The following is a 24,024-nucleotide window of genomic DNA, read 5'->3' on the forward strand; positions in this document are numbered from 1 at the left end:
AATTTCGCGGAAGCCATTATATCCATCCAATTATGCTGTCTTTTTATACATCCCTACATCAAAATATTCTTACTTTACAATAAGCAACAAAATTATCCCCATCCAAAACTAAATCGATTTTTTTTTTCTTTTTTCTTTTTTTAATTTCTTTTTGTATAAACGACATTCTATCTAAACTACGGAAAAAAGGATTCGAACTCGATGAATGAGGAGCACATCTGCTCTAACCATTAGAATATTCGTAATTTTGATTTTATTATACCTCATTAATAGTAGAGTCCAAAATTCCTCAGTTAAAGAAGATGTCACGTTGCTATACTTAATTGTGCAAAAATTAAAAAGGGGGAAAAGTATGCTCATGATTACAAAGGGAAAATGAATGCAAAAGGACAATCTAATTGAGAGTCCTTTACCCCACACGCATACACAGCACATACAAATCAGAGGCTTTTGATTTTCCCCAATTTAATAGTAATAATAATTATTATTATATAATAAATAAAAAATGTGTATAGTATGATCATCATCCACTTTAAACAAAGCCTCCATCTTGGACCCAACATGCCTCCTAGCCTAAACTTCATTCACATTTTGCTCCATAATCATGGACTCCACATAGTATATATTAATATATAAATATTCTCAGAACATTTGCATGATCCATATCCCCATTTCTGCCGCTAATCACTCCACATGGCATCTTTTCAACCGAAAGATCTTGAATGAACGGTCTACTAATTATCCCTTTATTTATTTATTTTTCATTTTCTTTTCGATTTCTCCAATAGGTATTTAATTTTCCTAATTTTAATTCAGGTTTATGTCTCCATGGTCCCTAATCCAAGCCTAAGGGCTCATTCTTAACAAATAAAATGATCATGATTAGGCTAATTTGAGACAATTAGGGTAGAGAGATCAGGTGAGGTAGGCCTTGATGGTGGCAATTTGCAATTGTAATTTATCCTATCATATAGCCTCCCAAAAAAGAAATATATGATTATACAAGTAGAGTGAAGGAATCCCAAGAAAGAATGTAGAGTTTGGCATGTTACTAAAGCAAGACAAAGGCAAAGAAAGAAAGAAGCACACAACACAACACAACACAACAGACCAGACCAAGAGGCCAATTTCTATGCACACCCCTTAGGGATTTACAAATATTCCAAACATATCTTTAGGTGTGTGATGCTATTACATGTGTTTTTTTTGAGAGCTATGCTGTTTCGCTGCCAAAGCCTTGAAATTTACACACAAATAAAGGGAGGTTTGCCCTATTGTTTACTATAAAACTGCATGAAAATCATCAGCAGAAATGTTTTTCTTTTCAAAGGTGAGGGGATAGAGGGGAAAGAAAGAAAAGATGGTCTTTGCTTTCTTGCCCTTTCTCTTTTTTAATGATAAAGTAGAGAGAGATAGGATGAAGAAGTATGCTTGGAAAGGATGTGCTTAAAAGAAAAGGAGTTCACACAAGAAAGATCCCAATTTTTCTAAATTTCTTTTTAGGGATGAACCCAATCATGTCTACACTACAAGAAAAACTTCCTACCCCCGTTGCATTGTCTCATTCTTCCTATCTTTTTTTACACTTGTTGCATTGTCCCCTTCTTTCTATCTCTCTCCTCATCATGGCCACATTAAGAGAAAAACTTCCCTACCCTCATTGCATTGTCCCCTTCTTCCTATCTCTTCTTACCCCCATTGCATTGCCCCCTTATTGAGGAGAGAGATTAAAAAAAAAAAAAAAAAGGAGACAATGCAACGGGATCTAGAAGTTTTTATCCTACACTACACACTTCTTCAAGACTTCAAGTCAATTTGTTGTTTTGGGCTGTAAAGGCTACTTGAATTTGTAGATTGGGCTTTCATTTTTGGCCATCTCTAACCCAAGAGGCCAAATTCAAAATATCCCAAATTTTAGCCCAATTCCTCTCCCAACCTTAGAAAAGTAAGGGTCTAAAATTTGGGAAACCCCAAACTTGGGGTAAAACTTTTTGGTGGAGCCCACTCAAGGCTAATGCAGCCCATGTGCAAAAAAAAATCAATGCGGTGCAATGTGTCGCGCTGCTGATGTTGCAAAAGCTGTCATGCACTGGTGTCGCAATACTTTTTTTTATTCTAACAATAACCCAAATCAACGATCCATGTTAAATTCAAGCTATTATTTTAACGGTAAAAAAAAGAGCCCATGACTGAAATTTAAATCCAATAGTTAAAATAATATTTTAAATTAATCTAAATTATATCCAACCCCAAAACTCACTCCAAATTCTATAAACACCCACCTATTTATCAAATAAAATTATATTTATGAAATTTAAATTTTTTTGATCAAATTGTTAAAAAAATATATATTATGAAGTTATTTAAAAAGATTAAAGAAAGAAAAATTAGACTTATACTATTCTTAAACAATTTAATAAAGTTGCGGATTTAAAATTTGAGTCTAAAAGGTTGGGAGAAAAAACAATTTGAGTTCGAGCAAAACCCAAATACTTATTTTTTGAAGGAGGTAAATTTGAGTTTAGGACCAAATGGGTTGGAGAAGGCCTTAAGAGACCTTTCTTCTCTTCAAAAGATAGAATAAATGAAAAAAAGCCCTTTATTGATGTGTGCTGGGCTTTAATGTTAGATGGTTTGACCCAATATTAATGAATCAAGAAAAAAAAATAGATCCACCAAGTTGGGCCTGTCTGCCTCAGCATTTGAGTTTCCACCCAGTTTAGAATCCCGACCCATGACCCGAGTTTAGAATCCCAGAAAAGTCCGTCACTCTATAGTTTTGTTTGTCTCCCGCTTCCTACCCATTTTCAGACTTTCAAGCCGCCGAAAATTTTAGTCCGATCAAAGCTCCATATAACATGCCGTAACAATGAGACATAGAAACCACACAAATTTGCGTCTTTGCCATTGCCATGGTCGACTTCCCCAAATCTCTATCTCCGAAGCGAGTTCTGAAGCTCCTCCAAGCCGAAAAGAACCCGCACTCCGCCCTTGCTCTGCTCGACTCAGCGAGTCGCCACCCGAACTACAGCCATTCGCCCGACGTCTTCCACCACATCCTCCGCCGCCTCATCGACCCGAAACTTGTGGCCCACGTCGACCGGGTCGTCGAGCTGATTCGGACCCAGAAATGCAAGTGCCCCGAGGACGTGGCATTGACTGTGATCAAAGCCTATGCGAAAAACTCAATGCCCGATAAAGCTTTGGCTGTGTTTCAACAAATGGAAGAGATTTTTGGGTGCGCGCCTGGTATAAGGTCGTACAATTCGCTGCTCAATGCTTTCATTGAGTCCAACCAGTGGGAACGGGCTGAGAAGTTTTTCGCTTATTTTGAAACGGTGGGTTTGTCGCCGAATTTGCAGACTTATAATATTTTGATCAAGATTTCTTGTAAGAAGAAGCAGTTTGAGAAGGCCAAAGCGTTGCTAAGTTGGATGTGGGAAAAGGGTTTGAAGCCTGATGCGTTTAGTTATGGGACTTTGATCAACGGGCTTGCGAAAAGTGGGAACTTGTGTGATGCTTTGGAGGTGTTTGATGAAATGGTTGACAGAGGGGTTAGTCCTGATGTGATGTGCTATAATATTTTGATTGATGGGTTTTTCAGGAAAGGCGATAGTATGAATGCTAATGAGATTTGGGATAGGCTGGTAAAGGACTCAGAGGTTTATCCTAATGTTGTTACTTATAATGTTATGATCAATGGTTTATGCAAATGTGGGAAGTTCAATGAGAGTTTGGACATATGGAATAGGATGAAGAAAAATGAAAGAGGGCCTGATTTGTTTACTTGTAGTTCTTTGATTCAAGGGTTATGTGAAGCAGGGAATGCTGATGGAGCTGAGAGAGTTTATAAAGAGATGGTTGGGAAAGGGGTATCACTGGATGTGGTTGTCTATAATGCAATGCTCAATGGGTTCTGTCGAGCTGGGAAGGTCAAAGAGTGCTTTGAGTTGTGGGAGGTGATGGAGAAGTGCGGTTGTCATAATGTTGTGAGTTATAACATATTCATTAGAGGGTTATTTGAAAACGGGAGGGGCGAAGAAGCAATTTCTGTCTGGGAACTAATGCATGAGAAGAGTTGTGTTGCAGATTCCACAACCTATGGAGTATTAATCCACGGACTGTGTAAGAATGGGTACTTGAACAAAGCTTTATGGATTTTAAAAGAGGCAGAAAATACAAGAGCTGACCTGGATGCCTTTGCTTATTCCTCAATGATTAATTGGTTATGCAAGGAAGGGAAACTAGATGAAGCAGCCAGGCTAGTTGGTCAGATGGATAAGTGTGGCTATGAACCGAATTCTCATGTTTGCAATGCATTGATATATGGGTTTATCCGAGCTTCCAAACTTGAAGATGCCATTTTCTTTTTTAGGGGAATGCGTACAAAATTTTGCTCTCCAAATGTCATATCCTACAATACTCTCATAAATGGATTATGCAAAGCAAAAAGATTTAGTGACGCATATGTGTTTGTGAGGGAAATGCTGGAAGAAGGATGGAAGCCGGATATGATCACATATAGCTTGTTAATGGATGGCCTTTGTCAAGACAGGAAGATTGACATGGCCCTCAACTTGTGGCATCAAGCTCTTGACAAGGGATCTGAGCCTGATGTAACTATGCATAACATTATAATTCATGGGCTTTGCTCTGCGGGCAAAGCTGAAGATGCTTTGCAGCTTTATTTTCAGATGGGGCGTTGGAACTGTGTTCCAAATCTTGTGACCTACAACACCTTGATGGAGGGGTTTTACAAAATCAGAGACTGTGAAAAGGCATCAGAAATTTGGGCCCGCATTTTTAAAGACGGGCTACAGCCAGATATCATCTCCTATAATGTTACACTCAAAGGGTTTTGTTCATGCAGCAGATTATCAGATGCCATTAGGTTTTTAGAAAAGGCTTTGCATCTTGGAATTCTTCCAACTTCCATAACGTGGTACATACTTGTTAGGGCAGTGCTCAACAATGGGGCCACTTAGTACTCTTCTTGGGTATAAAGTAGCATGGAAATAATTCATCCCATGCATTGCTTCATCTGGTATTGTACGAGGAGTCTCTTTTCAAATTTTGTTTGGCATTGGGAGACTTTAAGATTCCATGTGGTGACAAAAACCACCTGTGGAACTATGTTGCTTCGCTAGTCAGTAGATGCTGGGATATCTATTGATAATGAATATGCACAACGAAATATTCTTCAACATGCTTTTCTTTTGAAAGTGACATAAGGTATGAATGAATTGTACACTGTTTATATTTGTTTCTTGGGTTTGTTGCATACTCATTAATGGCTGTTCCCTGGTGCAGGTTGGATGCCGAGTTCTTTTATTGATCAGGTCACTATTTGGCAGAAGTGTGAGTTTTCCAGAATTTGGATCGCCAATCTTGCTCACCAGATTTTATTGTCTATTGCCAATCAGTTCTCAAATCTGGGTCTATATGCATTTTATTGCAGAGTAGTGGGTTTAAGAACATATAGAAGCTCATGTCGAAAAAATTATTAATTAAAAAATCGTGAAGCATGTCTGGCATGAATTATAATAATTAAAAGTTCATGAAGCATCATATATGGTAACTCAGTGCCATAGTTTTTGGTGATTGCAGTAATATCACCAAGATCACCTTTTGATGATGCAAAAGCAAAGTGGCTTGATGTATCAAACCCAAGCTGTGAGATTTACTTGGGGTTATTTATCATGCTACATGAGACGTCAAGTCAGCATTTGGTGCCACTTTTATGCAGTGTGAGACTCAAGTCAGCATCACTTTCACAATCTGTATCAACAACCTTCCTCACCAGACTTTAATGTCTGTAGCCAATCAGTTCTCAAGTATTGGTTAACATGCATTTAGTTGTACACTACTGGGTTTAATTTAAGAACATTTAGAAGGTCATATAGAAAACCATATTAATTAAAAAATCTGAAGGCGTGCTTGGCATGATCCATTGTAATTAAAAGTTCATGAAGCATCATATATGTAACTCAGTTACATAGTTTTTGGTGATTGCAGTACATCACCAAGATCACCTTTTGATGATGCAAAAGCAAGGCTTGACGTATCAAACCCAAGTTGTAAGATTTACTTGGGTTTATTAATCATGCTATATTTGTGTAGCTGGGAAGTAGTGCTTTGTCCTTTGATCAGGAAAAGCATGGTATATTTGTGTAGACCCAAGCTATGTTTATGTAAAATAGTTAAGGCTGAACATTTTACAGCATAATGTTTTTGCTTCATGAGTAGGACAAGCATCACCTTCTTTCTTCCTCTGTTTTCCCCTCTTCTGTTATTTCTGTTTCTGATAACATTTTCTGCTCATAGATGACCTGAGCAACCAAACCCACAAAAATTGCCCCGAGAACTGCAACTTTTCTCCAATCAGGCGTTGAAGTGATGAAGGATTCAACGATTTGTATGAGTAGCAGGCCAATCAGTGCAACATAAATGTTCCTCCTGGTTTCTGATCCTGCACTTTTTTTGGTAAGCTTCTTGATCTTCTTTGTTTCCTCCGTAGCATCCACTTTTTCCTTCGGTTTCCCCTGTGTCAGATTCTTAAAAAATAACCCTTCATTGCGTTCTTTGTCAATCTCACCTTCGAATGCTGCTAACTCGTTCTCATTTTTCTCCATCTCCTCAATGTTAATTCCTGCAGATTCCTCGAAGGCCTGCATGCGGCTGTTTATATTCTCCATAATCTGCTAATCACAAATGAATAAGAATTGGATTATCAACAGAATTGCATAGCAAGCCCCATTTTTAAAAAACTTTTAACGCTATTGCATTTACTAGGAACGTAAACAGACCCTGGTACTGGCTTCATCCAGGTCTTTGAGGGCGTCTTCTCCAATCTTGTCAAACTCAGCGGTGGCCTCTTCTCCAAATTTGGTAAGATATTCGGATCTTTCGTCTAAGTAATCGGTGAGACGGACTTTCTGAGCTTGAAGCATTGCTATCCTCACCAGCAGGTCCTGCTTGCGAGTATCTCCTTGTGGTGGGGAAGCTTCTGACTCAGAATCAGAATCACTGGACTTGCTGAAGCGCAAGATGGAATTCTTAGCATTGGAAAGTCTTCCTGTGTGTAAAATGTTATGCTTGGTGGTGGTGAAAGAGGTTTGAATGAGCTTGAGGCCAATCATCTTCTCTGCCTTCAGTGTTGGCTTTGAGTTTGGATAAAGGAGAGGGAGAAATAGGAGAAAGAGGACAGATATTTTATATGTTGTTTTTAGGTCCTTATGAGCCTCTCATGTGGTGTTACATTATCCATTAGTATAAATAGTTGTTTCTTCCACATGAATGTTTCTTAAAATGTGGGTTTTTATCACCTAATTGTGTAAAGAAAAAGAATATATTGTAAACCCAAAAGAATGTCCTGATGGGCTGGAACAGCAGTCCCTGTGCATGAGGTGAAAATTATTCATTTTTTTTAGGCTTATTTATTGTTTCACCCTAGGAACTTGAGCTCACTCTCACTTTACCAAAAATCCTGGAACTCAAATTTCCTCATTTTACCCCTTCAATCTCTAAAAATTGCTGAAATTTTCTCACTTTACTACTCCCTTTTACAAAACCATTAAATGTGCCGAGGTGGCATGGGCATTCTTGTAATTTTAGCCCTTCTATCTCCTCTCTTCTCTATTCTCTCTCTCTCTCTCTCTCTCTCTCTCTCTCTCATCCCTCCCCAGACCCATTCCCAAACGCACCTTACACCCTTCCCTCTCTCTGGCTCTCTTCTCTCCCATCCTATCCTCAGACCTTACCCCTAGCGCTCCTCCATTGCATCCCAACCCTCCCATCTTCTTTCTTCTCTATACCTCTTTCTCCCACTCTCACTCTCTCTATTGAGAGAAGATGGGGAGTGACTCTCAAGGAGATTTAAAAAAAAAAAAAAATTTGAGTGGTGGTGGTTTGGGTGTGTTGAGTAATTCCATGGAGGGTTAAGTCTGGGGTGAGGGTTGGCCCTAGGGAGGGGAGAGGAGAGAAGAAAGAGGCAGAGAGAGTGAGAGTGAGAGAGATAAAAAGAGAGGCAGAAGGAAGGGGTGGGGTGCGATGGAGGTGCTCTGGGGGTTGGGATGGGAGAAAAGAGAGAGGCAGAGAGAAGATAGAAGAGAGAAGAGGGGGGAGGAGGTGGGTGCGATGAGGGTTGGGTTGAGTAGAGAGAGAGAGAGAGAGAGAGAGAGAGAGGTCATTTAATGCGAAAATGAGACAGAGTGGAAGAATAGGGGTAAAGTGAGGAAATTTGAGTTCCGGGTGGTTAAGTGAGAGCGAGCTCGAGTTCTAGGGGGTGAAACAATAAATAGGCCTTATTTTTTTATTTTATTTTTTAAATAAATGCAAGCAATAGTCTAAATTATTTTAAATTAACCAATCTATGGAGATGAGGACTTGAATTTGAATGCAAGGGGGCGGACACACTCCCTGGCCAATTGGCCTAACCCGCAAGGTGAAAATTGTATTCATAATCAAGCTAATACAACTCCAGATGTAGACTTGTTTCTTTTACTAATTTGAACAAAATCTGCTTATAAATTGAAAACAAAAGCGAAATCTGCTTACAAAGAAATAATTGACACAAAAACATGGTGGATTAATTGCCCTCAAGTCGAGCAATTAAGAAAAATTAAAAAACACCAGTAATCTATTTTGAAATTAACACACAAACAATATTTTCAACTTAGCAACATTAAAATGAGAAAAAAAAAAAAAAAAAAAGAAAGAAACCACAATGGCAGACCAGCAAGAAGATTCACAAGCGCCAGTCTCCTCCTAGTGGCTTTCTGCTGTAACCTCTATCAGTTCGTCCGTCCTGTCGCCTTCTTGTAAGTATACCACTTAGCAATCCACAGATACACAAAGAAGTTGATGATGCTGAGGGCAGCCAAGAGCCAGTAAAAATAGTCAAGATGGCCTCTGTTCAAGTTATTTGGGATCCAACCCAGGTGCCCATTTCTTGTGGTAACTTTAGTTACCACAGTGACAAGCAGAGAACTGAGGTAATTACCCAAAGCAACTGTGGTAAGTGAGAGAGCAGAGCACAAGCTTCTCATGGCGTCAGGTGCCTGGTCATAGAAAAACTCCAACTGTCCAATGAAAGTGAAAACTTCTGCACATCCAATGATAAAATATTGAGGAACTTGCCAGAAGATTGACATGGGTATATACTCAAGGTCATAATAATTGTTCTTCCTTACAATGCCAAGCCTAGCAACTTCCAAAATCCCAGCAACAACCATGGAAAATATGGACAAGCCAAGGCCAATGCCCATCCTTTGCAGCTGGGTGAAGCCTCTTTCATGGCCAGTGAACCGCCTTGCCAATTTGACAATGACTTGGTCATATATAGGAGCCCAGAAAATGACACTGACTGTGTCAAAGAGGGAGAGGGAAGCTGATGGGATCTTGAAGTTTGGGCCCATGTGTTGGTCCATTGTGTTGCCTTGCAACACAAACATTGTGCTCATTTGACTGTATACTGCAGCAAAGACTATCCCAGATGCCCATATTGGAAGCAATCTGATAATGGACTTTAGCTCCTCTACTTGAGTCACTGTGCAGAGCCTCCATGGACTTGGCAAGTCCTTGGCATGGTCAGTTTCTGATTCCACAGCAGCCTTGTCGAAGAACCTGAAATTCGACCAATATTATGTCGAGGCATAATCAAACAAACTTAAAGATTGAATATGGTTTTAAAATGAAAACTTTTCAATAGCTTACTGAAATTCTAGCTGTGTGAGCTTACCTTAGCTTGTCTGTGTGCTCAAGCTTGCGGCTTCCTTGGATATTACACTCCTCATCTGGAGTCTCATAGAGAAGAGACTTGTCAGCTGGAACTTTTACATTGCATTTCCTGATGGATGCAAAAATGACCTGAATAATCCTTGTGAGGGGACTCCCTCCTGGTTTTTGAAGACGGTATAACTTGCTGCCCAAGAAAAAGAACACAACAGCAATGGCCATTGCAACTGCTGGGATTCCGAACCCCCAGTTCCATCCCACAGTCATTTGCATCCAGACCAAAACTGTGGAAGCAATAAGTGCACCAATATTGATTGACAAGTAAAACCAATTGAAGAATGAGCTCTTTTTCTTCCTCTCAGTCTCATCAGTTTCATCAAATTGATCTGCACCGAAGGATGAAACGCATGGCTTGATTCCACCAGTGCCAAGTGCAATCATGTACAGTGCTACAAAGCAGGCTGCTCTTTGTGATGATGTTGCCTGGCAACCAGATTTATCGCACCGTGGTTTTAGTCCTTTGATGGAGGCAGTGAGTGTTAAGAAAGTCATCCCCTACAAAAACAACAATTCTTCAATAAATAGCCTCTTGGAAAGAACAAAAATCTATATTAAAATCAATTTGTCTAAATGTAACCAAAACAGCAAACAATAAAAAATCCATAGCGAAAAGTTTGAGTGTGGCTAAAGAGTATGGCCAAGAATGAACGTCAGCATGGTTTGACAAAACACAGATGAAAGTTATGGTTTTTATGTCAAATTGGATAACATGTGCACTAAAAGGCTTGACAGTAAAGTATAAACTTATCACTATATCCATTTCAAACTTTCATGTCCCATATTCTGAGAGGAGAAGAGTTTTTATTTGGACCGAACTTACAAGAGCATAAATAACTGAAAAGATGGCAATTGTCCAATATCTTCCCAAGTATGCATCAGCTAGGAAGGCTCCTATCAATGGAGTGGCGTAGCACGTCCCGGACCAATTAGTGACAGTGGTTGATGCAGCGACATTTCCCATGCTGAGACGTTTCCCAAGATAGTTCACTAGATTGGTACTCATTCCATAGTATGCCAATCTTTCACAGCATTCATTTCCTGCAACAGAATTATGTAGTGATCAATATAGGCCCTACAGAGTACCATGAAGGGGATAATAAACAGAAAAGAAATGAATAACAAATAAAGCCATACCAAGAATAAAGCGGCATGCTCTCCAATTTCCAGTCTTCTTCTTGTTAGCAGGATTTTTATGGATGTCCACAGTCCCATCGTTCGTATAATCATCATCTTCCCCCATGTGTGCTGCAGATTAGCTTTCTTCCAAGTTCCTGGCCTTGTTTTTCTTTGTATCTAAAACCAAAGACACCTACAAAATCGCCATCATCATGTACACGCTAGATAAGAGCAATCATGAGAATTTTGAAAGTGAAAGCATTGGCTTGGATATATTCCACTCATTTGATCATGCTTAGGTTGGTAGCTGAAAAGCAAGTTAGGAATTATATGGCCAAACTCAAATCTAGATTCTCAAAATATGTAATTCGGAGCACGAATACTTCACCAAACACTTGAACATATTACAGAGCACATGTATGCCATATATAACCAAACCCAGGCCATATATCTATTTTTTCTAACATAGATAATAAGTAAAATTCAAGCAGCATGTCACATGAAAACTCACAAAGTTTTTGCTTACGAGTCGAAAAAGAGCTTAAATTGCTAATTATTTATGGGTGGTGATTTTCTCACTTCTCTTTTGTCCACTTACACTCCTTTTTGTTTTTTAATAGTTTTTACTATAACAAAAAAGGGAGTGTAAGTGGACAAAAGAAGAGTGGAAAAATCAGCTCCCTTATTTATAATTTGAAAGACAAGGGATCATGAACTCTAATAATGGGACGCTAACAACAACTGGTCCACCAAGAACAAAATGTTCTTGAGCAGAATCTGCACAACACATGAATATATATATACACTAAGGGCAATTTAGCAAACTAGTTTTCTTTATCTCCAATAACTAGAGCCTCCCATCATCAAAGAATCCACAAACCCTATTTTATCCTTCAAATTCCCATTCTCTCAACCAAAAAAATGAAAAAGAAAAATCAATCAAAATTCCATAAACACAAAGAAGCTAAAGTTAAGTAACGCCTAAGCAATGTGTCATCATCACCATATGAAAGTCAAAATCAGTTTGTTCAAGAAAAGGACAAACTCCACAACCCAAAAAATAATAAAGAAAACCAAGAAAGACAATGGGCACACACAGAGGATTTCTTTTCCACACTGTTAATTAAGTCAAGCCTCAAACTTTCATTCTAAAACATTTCATGAATAACAGAGGCAAAGGCAAACCACTCAATGGCAACCTTCAGATTTATTGTAGATCAAAACAAGCAAGTTGGGACCTCAGAATTTGAACCAACAAGAGACTTTCTAAGAAATATGAATCTTTGACATGAATGGCTGAGAGAGAGAGAGAGAGAGAGAGAGAGAGAGAGAGAGAATCAGTAATATAAACAAAAAAGTACTGATCAAATGTGCAGACATGTCACATACCTTTGGAGTGAAAATCAAAAGAGAGAGAGAGAGAGGAAAAAAAACGAGAGTAGATTTTTTATGGGCGTTAAGGGTGATTAGGGCCAATGAGTTTTATATGGGTGATTACAATGCGAGCGAAACAAGGAAAATAAGTCCGGTTCCTGCTCCTACACAGCAATTCAAGAGCCACTAAATTTTATAGAAAAATAGTCAGATATTACGTAGCATTTATTTGACAAGGATTTCATTTATTTATTTGTTTTCCTTTTGGACGTGTGGATGCATGGTAGCCGTTGATCAATATAAAACCACAAATCATTGACTCACGTGGACAACTGCGATTAGCATGGCGACCCCTTAAACTGCTTATTGATGGAAAAAAAAAAGGAGTCAAATGATCAGCAAGGGATGGCAATTAAATCACCATGCTGCCTTTGGAACATTTGTCAGAGGAGGAAAATTTTTGGCTGCCCACAACCGTCGAGAAGCAAAATCTTACGAATGAGGCTGGAACTTGGTAGGTAAAGATGTTAGACGTGTAGATGTCTAACCCATTAAAGTGTGGTCTTCACTGAAATTATATTATTGGTGCAAAACATGTGTTCGATGAGTGGAAGCATTTAATGATCTTCTTTGTTGCATATATTTAGTTTTGATTGTTTATGATTAATCACTTAATGTTCCATTTCTTCATTAAGGGTTTTAAGGCTAATAAGAACAAAGATGTATGTTAATTGTTATTGTTAATTCATATTTTCAATTAACAGTGGTTACTGTATGAGGTTTTTTTTTAAAGCTTGTGAGATAGAAGGTAAATGAAAGGAAATTGCATTGATTCATTGATTTACTGTATGAGGTTATTCCCAAAAGTATGAATGGGAAATTTGATACGATTTTGGTTATGCCGTTCAATTTTTATATGCAAAATCAATGGGAGTTGAGTTTTATTCCACTTAATTTCATTATTTTCTTGGAGACAATTAAGAATTTTGTTTGCAACTGTTTGGTTCAATTCTTTTAATAAATTATGTGACTTCAGTTTTATGTTTATTATTCTTGACAAATGAATCCATTTACATGTCATCATGCAGTATAGCTAGCTACAGTCATTGCATAAGACATGAATTCATACCAGAGTCATTAAGGAGAGATCTTGATAATCTCTTAAGGGAGGGCATATGAATGAAAGTGACTTTTGTAAACACAAATTAAGTTTGGTCATGATCATTCTGCATTCTAGTCTTGACGGAAGTCTCATGTGATCTTGAGAGCTTGTATGTGTAATTATAAAGACCTTGAAATATTGAAATGTTCAATAAGTCTTGATAGTTCCATGCTTGTTCTTTTGATTGACAGTGACTTGATTAGGAATTATTGTTGAATTGAATTCCATAGGCCTTACAGTAATTGATATTGAGTTCTTGATGATCATCAGACCAAGTGGGAGAATGTTAGACGTGTAGATGTCTAACCAATTAAAGTGTGGTCTTATAATCATCAAAGGATTCTAAGACTTGACATCAATTAGGAGTTCAAATACAACAAAACTTGCAGCTCTATTAAAGGTAGTGTTTTAAGGCTAATATAAGAGCTAGAAGGATTCCTATCTAAATTGTGGATTAGAAGTTATAACCCTAATGCAATCAGGACTTCTTAAGAGTTTCTTGATGGGCAAGACTTTTAGGTAGATGCATATAAATACAAGTGCCCCTGCTCAACCGATCGAGCCAACCCACACAAAAGAATTCACCCCATCTAGAATGAGTGTATGAAGCGATCGGAGTGAGGAGATGTACTCTTGTATATTCTTGACATTCGACAACTCTAATGGAAGACAAAAGATGTGTATTCTATCATGTGCAGTCATTAATACAGTTTACAAAAGATGCTTCGATAATTTTCTTGCAAGACTCAAAGTGCGGTTGTGGTTGTGAACAGCTAACTTTCCATATGTGATTATGAGTCTTTTGTGGTACGGAAATAGAATGATGTGATTCATTGGAAATTTTTTTCTAGTCTGGGAAAATTTGATAATGACATTGTGTAATTATTTCATGCTTTGTGGTATACCCTGCGTCACAACTTTTCTACAGATTCGTGCGAGTCTCATCTTACAGAGGCAATCTTTATTTATTGCACCTTATGTGGGATTTTGATATTTCTAAACCAATAAATATAAGAACATAGGTGATACATTTTAATTTTAAAAAGGTAATTTCTGAAAAAAATAATAATTAGAGAATTTAATGGGCCTAACATAAAAAATACCTGAATTTAATTTGTAATCCCAGAAGTTTAGCAGAAATAAATCTTAAAATTATTGACATTTTAGGTTAACCTTGTACCTGGACTCTTTACTGGAACTATTATATATTGAAAATCTCATTTTCTTAGCAAAAGTAGAAACAAAGAAATCCACTTGACAGCACAATCCTACTCTAATTGAAATCGAACGGTAAAGATTTTTTAGTCATGTGAAAGCAGCTGGTGAAAGACACATGGCCTCTACAGCTTTCCTTTGTTCACAAATTTTCTTAAATCGAAGACGTGCAACGCAATGTTTGACGGTAACATCACGTAGCATAATGACAGTGATACCATAAGAAAAATGAAATAATTAGAAAAACTCAATGGTACTTTTACTTTATAAGAAAAATGGAAGATCACTATCAAAATGGATCCTTGTTAGATAAACTGCTCAATGATTGGGCACCACTGCTCTTTTGTAAGTGTACCATCTAGCAACCAAAAGATAGAACCCTAAATTAATCACACTCAAGCAAGCCAAAAGCCAGAAAAAGTAGTGAAGGTGACCATAATTCAAGTTATCTGGTATCCAGCCAGCCTTGCCATCTCTGGTGCTCACATCAGTCACAATATTGACAAGCATGGTGCTCAAATAGCTGCCCAAAGCAGCAGTTGTGAGAGAAAGAGCAGAGCACAAGCTCCTCATGGCATCAGGAGCCTGCTCATAAAAAAACTCCAATTGCCCAATGAAGGTAAAAACTTCAGCACACCCAATGATAAAATACTGTGGAACCTGCCAAAAAATGGACATGGGCATGTGCTTGAGGTCATAATAATTGTGCTTTCTCACTTCATTTAGTCTCACAAGCTCCAAAGTCCCTGCAGCCAACATGGCAAAAATGGAGATCACAAGCCCAATTGCTATTCTCTGGAGTTGGGTGAAGCCATTGTTTCTTTTTGTGAATTTTCTCACAAATGGAACTATCAAACGGTCATAAACAGGAACCCAGAAGATGACACTGATTGTGTCAAAGAGGGAGAGTGAGGCAGATGGGATTTCAAAGGATTTGGTGACGTGGAGGTCCATTGTGTTGCCTTGGAGCACAAACAATGTCCCCATTTGACTGTAGACTGCTGAGAAGATTATGCCAGTTGCCCATATGGGAAGCAACCTTACAAGGGACTTGAGCTCCTCAACTTGGGTCACAGTGCAGAGTCTCCATGCCATCACTGAGCCTTTGATTTTATCTGATGGAGTCTCAACCACGGCCTTATCCAATAAACTACAAAAGTTATTAGCAACGTAAGTTTGACAAGAGAACATTTTCTATTGTTTTATTACGTGGAAAGTTAGCTTTCAAAAGTAACAAAGTCATGATTCTTTGTTACAAACTTACAATTTACCTAAACTCTTCTGTATGATCAAGCTTTCGGCTTCCTTTGACTACAGATTCCTCATCAGCAGTTTCATACAACAGAGACTTGTCACCAGGAACTTTTACTCTGAATTTCCTGAAGGATGCAACAAACACTTGACAAATGCGAGTCAGGGGACTCCCACCAGGCCTCTGGTTTCGATACAACCGGGTACCCGAAAAGAAGCTCACAACAGCAAGTGCCATCGCCACAGCTGGGATGCCAAAGCCCCAACTCCATCCAACGTTTGTTTGTATCCACACAAGCACAGAGGAAGCCACAAGGGCACCAATGTTGATTGAGAAATAGAACCAGTTGAAGAAGGATCCCTTGTTCTTTTTCTCAGCCTCATCAGAGTCATCAAATTGGTCTGCCCCAAATGATGAGACACAAGGCTTTATGCCTCCAGTTCCAAGTGCTATGAGGTAAAGCCCCATAAAAAACACCCCTGCTTGTAACCCTGTTGGATGACACACATTGTTTGTGTCACAGGGAGGTTTTAGTCCTTGGAGTGATGCCGATAAGGTCAACAATGTCATTCCCTGCAACAAATTATGGATTTTTCATTTCATATGGAAAATGGGGTTTGGATTTATGGACCAACAAGGATTTTAGTATATAGTTTTGACAGAGAAATTGACTTACAAAAACATAGATGATGGAGAAGGCAGCAATTGTCCAGTATCTTCCTAAGTATGCATCAGCTAGAAATGCTCCAAGTCATGGGGTCACATAGCAAGTGCCTGAACAATTTGTGACATTATTGACAGCAACCACATTCCTCTGGTTCAGTTGAAACTTGAGGTAATTAACAAGATTTGTGTTGATCCCATAGTAAGCCAATCTTTCACAGCATTCATTTCCTGTTCATCAAAAGCCAAAGATTGTAATTAAGCATTTGTTATTCATCATAATTCAAACAAAAATATTAATGAAGGGAGTTTAATTACCTAGAATATAAGGGCAAGCTTTCCATGTTCCTGTGTTCTTCTTGATTGCAGGCCTGTTTTGGTAATCTGTTGTTCCATCCTTGGTATGGATATCTTCTTCTTCCATGAATAATCTTTCTATCTCACTCATATGAAGTTTTTCTCTCTCTTGTGTGCCTCACTTTTATTTTAGTGAGAGAAAGCTTGAGCTCAAGGGCGTTCTTCTATATGCTCTACAGCAAGCAGTTTTATGTGAATTCATGGTGCACTGCAAATTGACGACATATGGCACGCAATTCAAACGGACCCTTGAAAAGCTTTCTTGATTCAATATAACCTATAAATGTCGTGCACTTGTGTTGGTTTCAGCTGTGGAGGTGACATTTAGGCATGATCAGAAATTGGACTGCTGAATGTATTCAAATTAAGATGACCTTATCTGCAGCAGCAGCGTTATTTGTTATTTCCCGGCACACTTCCTAAGACACAACATGACAGAATTATAACCGCGCGTTATATCTAATTATGTATATGTCTTTCTCATCATGTAATTAATAATAGAGGTAGCATTTGGCATGTGCAATGGACGATTGCATAGGGCCCCCAACATATTTTATTATATGATTATATACTTGTTTTAACTTAAAGGTTAAATACTTTTTTGGCCATTAAATTTTACTGAAATTTCAATTATATATATATATATATATATATCTCTCTTCCGATTCCAAATAATTTCTTAAGTCTTACTCTCTAAATCTCTTCAACTTTGTGTTCCCTCCATCTCCATCATAATTGATGATAATTAGTAATTCAATGAATCATGGAATTTTGGTTTTATGTTCCTGTTGAATTATTTGTTTGATAATCCTTTATAATATTAAAAAATCATATGATGATGAGTTTTTAGTTCTAAATTTGCTATCAATATATGTGGGTTTTTTGGTTGTATTTTCGTCCAAAAATTTTGTTTTAGGAGGCCTCATTTCTATTGTGCACATGGCCCCCAAAATCTCAGAGCTACCCCTACTAATAATGTGACGTGAGACACAACACCCACCAGTTATATATAATTGTGTGTATGTCTCTCTCATTATGCGACTAATAATGTGACGTGATAAATAAATACATTATTGTATATAACCAGTTACACCTAAGATTTACCCATGCCACACCATCTCAGGCCTAAAACTTGTTTAGGGCATGAACGAGGATTACATCCAGGGCCAATTGATTAACTTAAATGCAGAATGCCCAACCCAATATGTTCGTGATGACCTTGACTGAACCTTGATCTTGATGCTAGTGAGTTAGCATTTGGTTGGGCCGTCTTTGGTTTAAAGATTTGCCTACGCTTTCTGGCCCAACATTACAGCTTCCCGACCCCAGAAGTTTCCAACTATGAAAATTTTGCTTCAACATATTCAGATGAAGTCGTGTTTTCAATGAAAGATACATTCATTGTCGTCCTTACTTGTTCTAGATGTCCCGTACTTAATTATGAGATTAGATATCAATTCATACTACCTATTATTTAATGGCGTTGATTAAATTAATGTTAATCAACAATTATATCACTTGTATTAGCACTCATTACTAAGCAAAAAAGTCGGCACTTTTTATTTTATTAGCTTCTTGTATAGGGCTCATGAAAGTGAAAAATAATTCAAACATCGTATCTAGAAGACACTGATAACTTTAAACAATGAAGACTAACAACGTTTTCCTCTGTTTTTTTCTTTTAATGTCAAACAAAAATGTTTTTCTCGTTAACTTAGGGTAGTTTGTAGTCGATTTCTATGTACTTTGACCTTCTCGGTCGTTTCTTTGATGATTTTAGGGTCTATGACAATTCGATCTTCAAGTTAATGGATTTTGATCGTATACAATATGTATCAATACTATTTCATCAAGCAGAAGTGCCTAAGCATGATGAAGATTAACTTCCTACCAAATTGACCATCATAACCACACACCTGCTTTTAATTTGTCATATGCGCATAATAATGTACTCAAAGTGTATATATACGAGGGAGAGTGTGGTGTTAAGGTTGGAGAAAAGAAAGAAGAAGAAGAGGACGTTGATGAAGAAACAAACAGAGAAGAGAGAAGTGGATGAAGACTCACTGAGTTTACCCACCGTCTGTTTACTTAATTAGTCTTGGCTTTCAAACAAACCATGATTTCCATGCTGTTGATACATGACCTGAAAGCCATATCTCAACCATTAACTAATTTGTTTGTGGTCTAAGCATCCCATGTAGACAGTATGTATGTGTTTACACTTCCCTCTATACGTATTTCTCAACCAACCACATAGTACATGTATTTTGGCTTTCCCCTACTTCATCATATACGAAATTACGTACACAGTTCATATATATTGTGTTAAAAATAAGTAAACTTTGGATGTAAGTAAGAAGAAATACGTATACTCAATTGGCACTTCTAGAAGCACTGCAGATTTTGAACTCACAGATTTTGACATGTACATTATTCTAGCTAGCTTCATATATGAATGTGTCATCAAACTTACAAAAATTTTGGCATGAACCACTTTGCTTCCATATGTTGTTGAAATTATGACTAGGTTGAACTGAAACAAATCTAAATAATATAAGTAGGTCATGGCCTACCAGCTGCTGGGTTGACCCAAAAGCCTCTGTAGGCAGTAGATAAACATCCTATTAATTATACCCTAAGTCAGGGGGACATAATTAACTTGTCTCAAACAAACAAACTCCATAAACAAAAAGGTTAATTATGAGATAAAATGTCATTTAATGAGCTTATTATCTGCAATTACCAGAAATTGCCAAGAAATATCAGCTGGCGTGGTCAATTAAAAACCTTTATGTGACATGTAAGATAACACAGGGAAAAACCTCGGTTAGCTTAAGAAATCTTGTTTTTAAAGAGTTCCATCGTCCACCTACCAAGGAAAAACGACATGGCAGCAATGCCTCTCGTCACCCTTTATAAGTTTACGCTGGCCAGTCATGACCATGAACAACAACAACAATACCAAGACAAACAATTAAGAACAGAGAGATCTTTCAGTAGTGTTACTATTGCGGAGAGAAACAGAGAGAGAGAGCAGTGATAAATGGAGTTGTGGGTTCGATTTCTCGTGCTTTTTCTGGCGTGCCTTCTTCCGGGTTTGGTTGAGAGCAGAATCCGACACTACAAGTTTAATGTAAGTACTTTAACCACATTGTTCTTGCTACATAATTTTTTGTTGCATTGTTCTTGCTATCTGGTTTTTGTTACATTGTTCTTGCTGTATAGTTTTTGTTATGGCCTTTGTGACATTCAAAGTTGGCAAAAAACAAAGGCTGCCCAAGACATGGCAAGAGATGATTAATCGAATTGATTCAACTTAATCAAGAACTTCTCTGATACTGAATTTGATCAAACTGGTCTTTGTAGTTTGTAGAAAATTAAATCATATCTCAGAGTCAGACATGAATTTCTTAGACTAAAAGATAAGTGACAGGGAGGTATATCCAATTTAAAAATGAAAAGTACATGGATGGTACAACCTCAAAACCTAAAAGTTACACCTTCGATCATATTGCTGCCAAATGACACTGCATTGCTAATTTCTCACAACAACATTACAACATACCTATTTTATAATTGATTAAGATGCTCAGTTAGTCCAAATTCTAACAAGAGTAAATTTTAACTTTGGTTTTGCCACTTTGTCCCTATTGGTGACGTGCTTAGGTGGTCTTGAAAAATACTACCAGACTATGCTCCACCAAGCCGATCGTAACCATTAACGGTCGGTTCCCGGGGCCAACCCTCTATGCCAGGGAAGACGACACAGTGCTCGTCAAAGTTACCAACCATGTCAAGTATAATGTTTCCATTCACTGGTGAGAATTTAGAAACCAATTTAATTATACACCACTTCATGACTAATCATCAGTCTATAAGTCACATTAAATTCAATGTACAGAATAATAATAATCTCAATTACCAAATTAAATTTTGGACCGGCAGGCATGGTGTCCGGCAACTGCGAACTGGTTGGGCAGATGGTCCAGCATACATCACACAGTGCCCAATTCCCCCAGGCCAAAGCTATGTGTACAACTTCACCATCACAGGGCAAAGAGGCACACTTCTTTGGCATGCGCATATTCTCTGGCTAAGGGCCACAGTCCATGGTGCCCTTGTAATTTTGCCCAAGCGTGGTGTGCCTTATCCATTCCCGGCACCCCACAAGGAAGTGAATGTCATATTAGGTGAGACTTAATTACTCTGTTTTTTTTTTCTTCTAATAACAACACAATTGCAGGTGAATGTTTGATTTTATATAAATTAATTAAACAATATGCATATTGCAGCTGAATGGTGGAAATCAGATACTGAAGCAGTGATCAATCAAGCTCTCAGTTCTGGTATAGCACCAAATGTCTCAGACGCTCACATCATTAACGGCCATCCAGGCCCCGTTGCAAATTGTTCTTCCGAAGGTACGCACACATGAATGAAAAATAACATACTAGGCTGTCTGACGAGAGAACATTTCTAACATATCCTAATGCAGGCGGCTTTACATTGCCTGTGGAAAACGGCAAGACCTACCTGCTACGAATCATCAATGCTGCGCTCAATGAGGAGCTCTTCTTCAAAATTGCAGGACACAAATTGACCATAGTGGAAGTAGATGCTACCTATGTGAAACCATTCAAGACAGACACCATTGTGATTGCCCCAGGGCAAACCACCAATGCCCTCATCACGGCGAATCAAAACTCAGGCAAGTACTTGGTTGCAGCCTCACCATTCATGGACTCTCCCATTGCTGTCGACAACCTCACTGCCACTGCAACTCTGCATTATTCAGGCACACTTGCAACCACACCCACAACTCTCACCAACCCACCTCCCCAAAACGCAACCCAAGTTGCTAACAATTTTATCAACTCCCTCAAAAGCTTAAATTCCAAGAAATTTCCAGCCAAAGTCCCATTGAAAGTTGACCACAACCTCTTGTTCACAGTTGGGCTCGGGATCAACCCGTGCCCTACTTGCAAAGCAGGTAATGGGAGCAGAGTTGTGGCAAGTGTCAACAATGTCACATTTGTTATGCCAACAACTGCTCTTCTTCAAGCTCATGTTTTCAACATCAGTGGGGTTTTTACCACTGATTTTCCGGGCAACCCGCCAAATACCTTCAACTTTTCTGGAGGTCCACCTGCAAATGCGAGCATGGCAACCACAAATGGGACAAAGCTTTATAGGCTGGCTTATAACTCGACTGTTCAACTTGTTTTGCAAGACACTGGGACTATAGCCCCTGAGAACCACCCTGTCCATTTACATGGATTCAATTTCTATTCTGTGGGCAGGGGAGTGGGGAATTACAATCCCAAGAAGGATCCTAAGAAGTTTAATCTTGTTGATCCTGTTGAAAGGAACACAGTTGGAGTGCCATCCGGCGGATGGGCAGCTATCCGATTTCAAGCAGATAATCCAGGTAAAATATGTAAAAATCATCTATTATATGAGCCCGTCATATTTATTGTTTCTCATAACATGTACGTGAGATCCACTATTATGTGATGGGAGCCTATGTACATATTATGAGAGGAACGTCACATAGTACAGATTGATATAGAAATTCCTTTATCATTATAGGTAATTGAGATTTGGTGCCAGTTTAATTCACTTATAACCTTTTCTTTTCCCAAATTTGTTTGCAATTTTCAGGGGTGTGGTTCTTGCATTGCCATCCTTGAAGTGCACACGACATGGGGGCTTAAGATGGCATTCTTGGTGGACAATGGGAAAGGACCGAATGAATCAATTCTACCACCTCCAAGCGATCTCCCAAAATGTTAATGTAGCCAAAAGGGGCCTCTAGTCTTGCAAGTAGAGAGAACTAACAAAAAAAGAGACGTGCGGACTCAAAGGCACATGATCAAGAAGAAGAAGAAGAAGAAAGAGCGGATGAATAAACAAACAAATTTATATATATATATATATATATATTTCTAGATTCAAACTTATTTCTTGAGTAACTGAAAAAATTTGCTTGAGCAAAGTTTGAGTTAATTTTTGGTTGTTGAAGTGAAGAATACCGCATTTTTTTTCAAGAATTAATATATGTATTGGATCTTGGATGTGCAAGTCTTTGTTTATCTATTATAAAGTTGTGAAATGGAATTTTAAATTTTCTTGTGACTCTATTTGCATATTTGACGTTGAAAAATAGTATAGCTCAATTGGTTGAGTTCTTCCAACTCCACCCATATGAATAGAGATTCGAAACCCAATCGCTTGTGCAGCTCCTCTTCTTCATTAATAGAGAGACCACAAACTTATGAGTAAATGACATGGGCCATTGAAGTTGGTATAGGCCCCATGGGCTCTCCAAGGGCATTGTTTTCCTATAATGAAACAATTTATGACAGATTTTTCTGATCCAAAAATACTGAGACCTCTCTTGGATTCTTTCGTCCAAACAAATTTAGGTGTAACAAACCTTGTTTATACCTTTTGTCTCGACTCCTTGATCCTGATTCTTGAGAAAGTTCATGAATCGTCTTGTGAGACGTTAATTCCTCACACTTCTTCAAATGCCCATCATCTTCTTCATTCACAACCTTGAATGCAACATTTTGCTCTTTTTAGGATAGATGTTTCATCTCATAGGTTTGTATGGACCTATGAGTTCTTGAACTTTCAAGGTGTTCAAGTCACGGATCTCTTCAATAGCCGTGATCTTTGGTTGAAACCGTTGAGGCAAGGATCTCAAAATCTTTTTCACAACTCTATCTTCTGGAATTTTTTCACCTAAACCTGAACAAGCATTCACAATTACACAAAGTTTAGCATAAAATTCAGAAAAAGTTTCATTCTCATCCATCATGAGTGTCTCAAATTGTAAAGTGTGCATTCAGTATATGTTCCTTCATGAGTAACATGCAAAATATCCCAAACTTCCTTAGAGGTATCACAACCAGATATATATTCAAATTGATCGGAAGAGACAGCAGTAAATAAAGCATAACCCATTTTGATTATTAGTGCTCTGTGTGACTAACCCTTCTAGTTTTGAGGACTAGTTTCTTCATCTCCTTTTTCAATCTTCTTTGTGGGTTTAAAATCCATGAACCACTACTCCACACACGTT

At 38.1% G+C, this 24,024-nt stretch overlaps 4 protein-coding genes and 2 pseudogenes across 5 annotated transcripts; 2 read left to right on the plus strand and 4 right to left on the minus strand.

Moving 5' to 3' along the window:
* Window positions 1-2,819: 2,819 nt before the first annotated feature.
* LOC103340520 (Pentatricopeptide repeat (PPR) superfamily protein) lies at window positions 2,820-6,466 on the plus strand. The gene is made up of 3 exons (XM_008243942.3): window positions 2,820-5,232; window positions 5,311-5,358; window positions 6,325-6,466. Exon 1 carries the CDS (start codon window positions 2,913-2,915, stop codon window positions 4,983-4,985), a length of 2,073 nt encoding a protein of 690 aa, XP_008242164.2. The 5' UTR covers window positions 2,820-2,912; the 3' UTR covers window positions 4,986-5,232; window positions 5,311-5,358; window positions 6,325-6,466.
* Window positions 5,917-7,307, minus strand: LOC103338198 (8-amino-7-oxononanoate synthase). Its single transcript, XM_008241387.3, has 2 exons — window positions 6,807-7,307; window positions 5,917-6,698 (listed from the first exon to the last, which is right to left on the minus strand). The coding sequence occupies exons 1-2, from the start codon at window positions 7,137-7,139 to the stop codon at window positions 6,255-6,257; spliced, it is 777 nt and encodes a 258-aa protein (XP_008239609.1). The 5' UTR covers window positions 7,140-7,307; the 3' UTR covers window positions 5,917-6,254.
* Window positions 7,308-8,772: 1,465 nt separating this feature from the next.
* Window positions 8,773-12,415, minus strand: LOC103338187 (protein NRT1/ PTR FAMILY 8.1-like). Of its 2 annotated transcripts, none has more exons than XM_016795956.2 (5): window positions 12,301-12,415; window positions 10,930-11,104; window positions 10,616-10,833; window positions 9,740-10,290; window positions 8,773-9,624 (listed from the first exon to the last, which is right to left on the minus strand). In XM_016795956.2, the coding sequence occupies exons 2-5, from the start codon at window positions 11,033-11,035 to the stop codon at window positions 8,793-8,795; spliced, it is 1,707 nt and encodes a 568-aa protein (XP_016651442.2). In that variant the 5' UTR covers window positions 11,036-11,104; window positions 12,301-12,415; the 3' UTR covers window positions 8,773-8,792. The 2 variants fall into 2 exon arrangements, with proteins under 2 accessions (XP_016651442.2, XP_088897794.1); XM_089041668.1 differs by lacking the exon at window positions 12,301-12,415 and adding an exon at window positions 12,097-12,208.
* Window positions 12,416-14,939: 2,524 nt separating this feature from the next.
* Window positions 14,940-15,812, minus strand: LOC148921078 (protein NRT1/ PTR FAMILY 8.1 pseudogene; annotated as a pseudogene).
* On the minus strand, window positions 15,798-17,327 carry LOC103340509 (protein NRT1/ PTR FAMILY 8.1-like; annotated as a pseudogene).
* A 2,554-nt stretch (window positions 17,328-19,881) lies between these two features.
* Window positions 19,882-22,958, plus strand: LOC103338176 (laccase-4-like). The gene is given in 7 exon segments (XM_008241368.2): window positions 19,882-20,070; window positions 20,604-20,755; window positions 20,883-21,127; window positions 21,230-21,358; window positions 21,433-22,365; window positions 22,599-22,621; window positions 22,623-22,958. Coding segments are annotated over 7 exon segments (1,680 nt in total). The 5' UTR covers window positions 19,882-19,980; the 3' UTR covers window positions 22,731-22,958.
* The last annotated feature ends 1,066 nt before the right edge of the window (window positions 22,959-24,024 follow it).

Source organism: Prunus mume, linkage group LG1 (genome assembly GCF_029339155.1).
Source record: "Prunus mume cultivar Tortuosa linkage group LG1, ASM2933915v1, whole genome shotgun sequence".
Taxonomy (NCBI): domain Eukaryota; kingdom Viridiplantae; phylum Streptophyta; class Magnoliopsida; order Rosales; family Rosaceae; genus Prunus; species Prunus mume.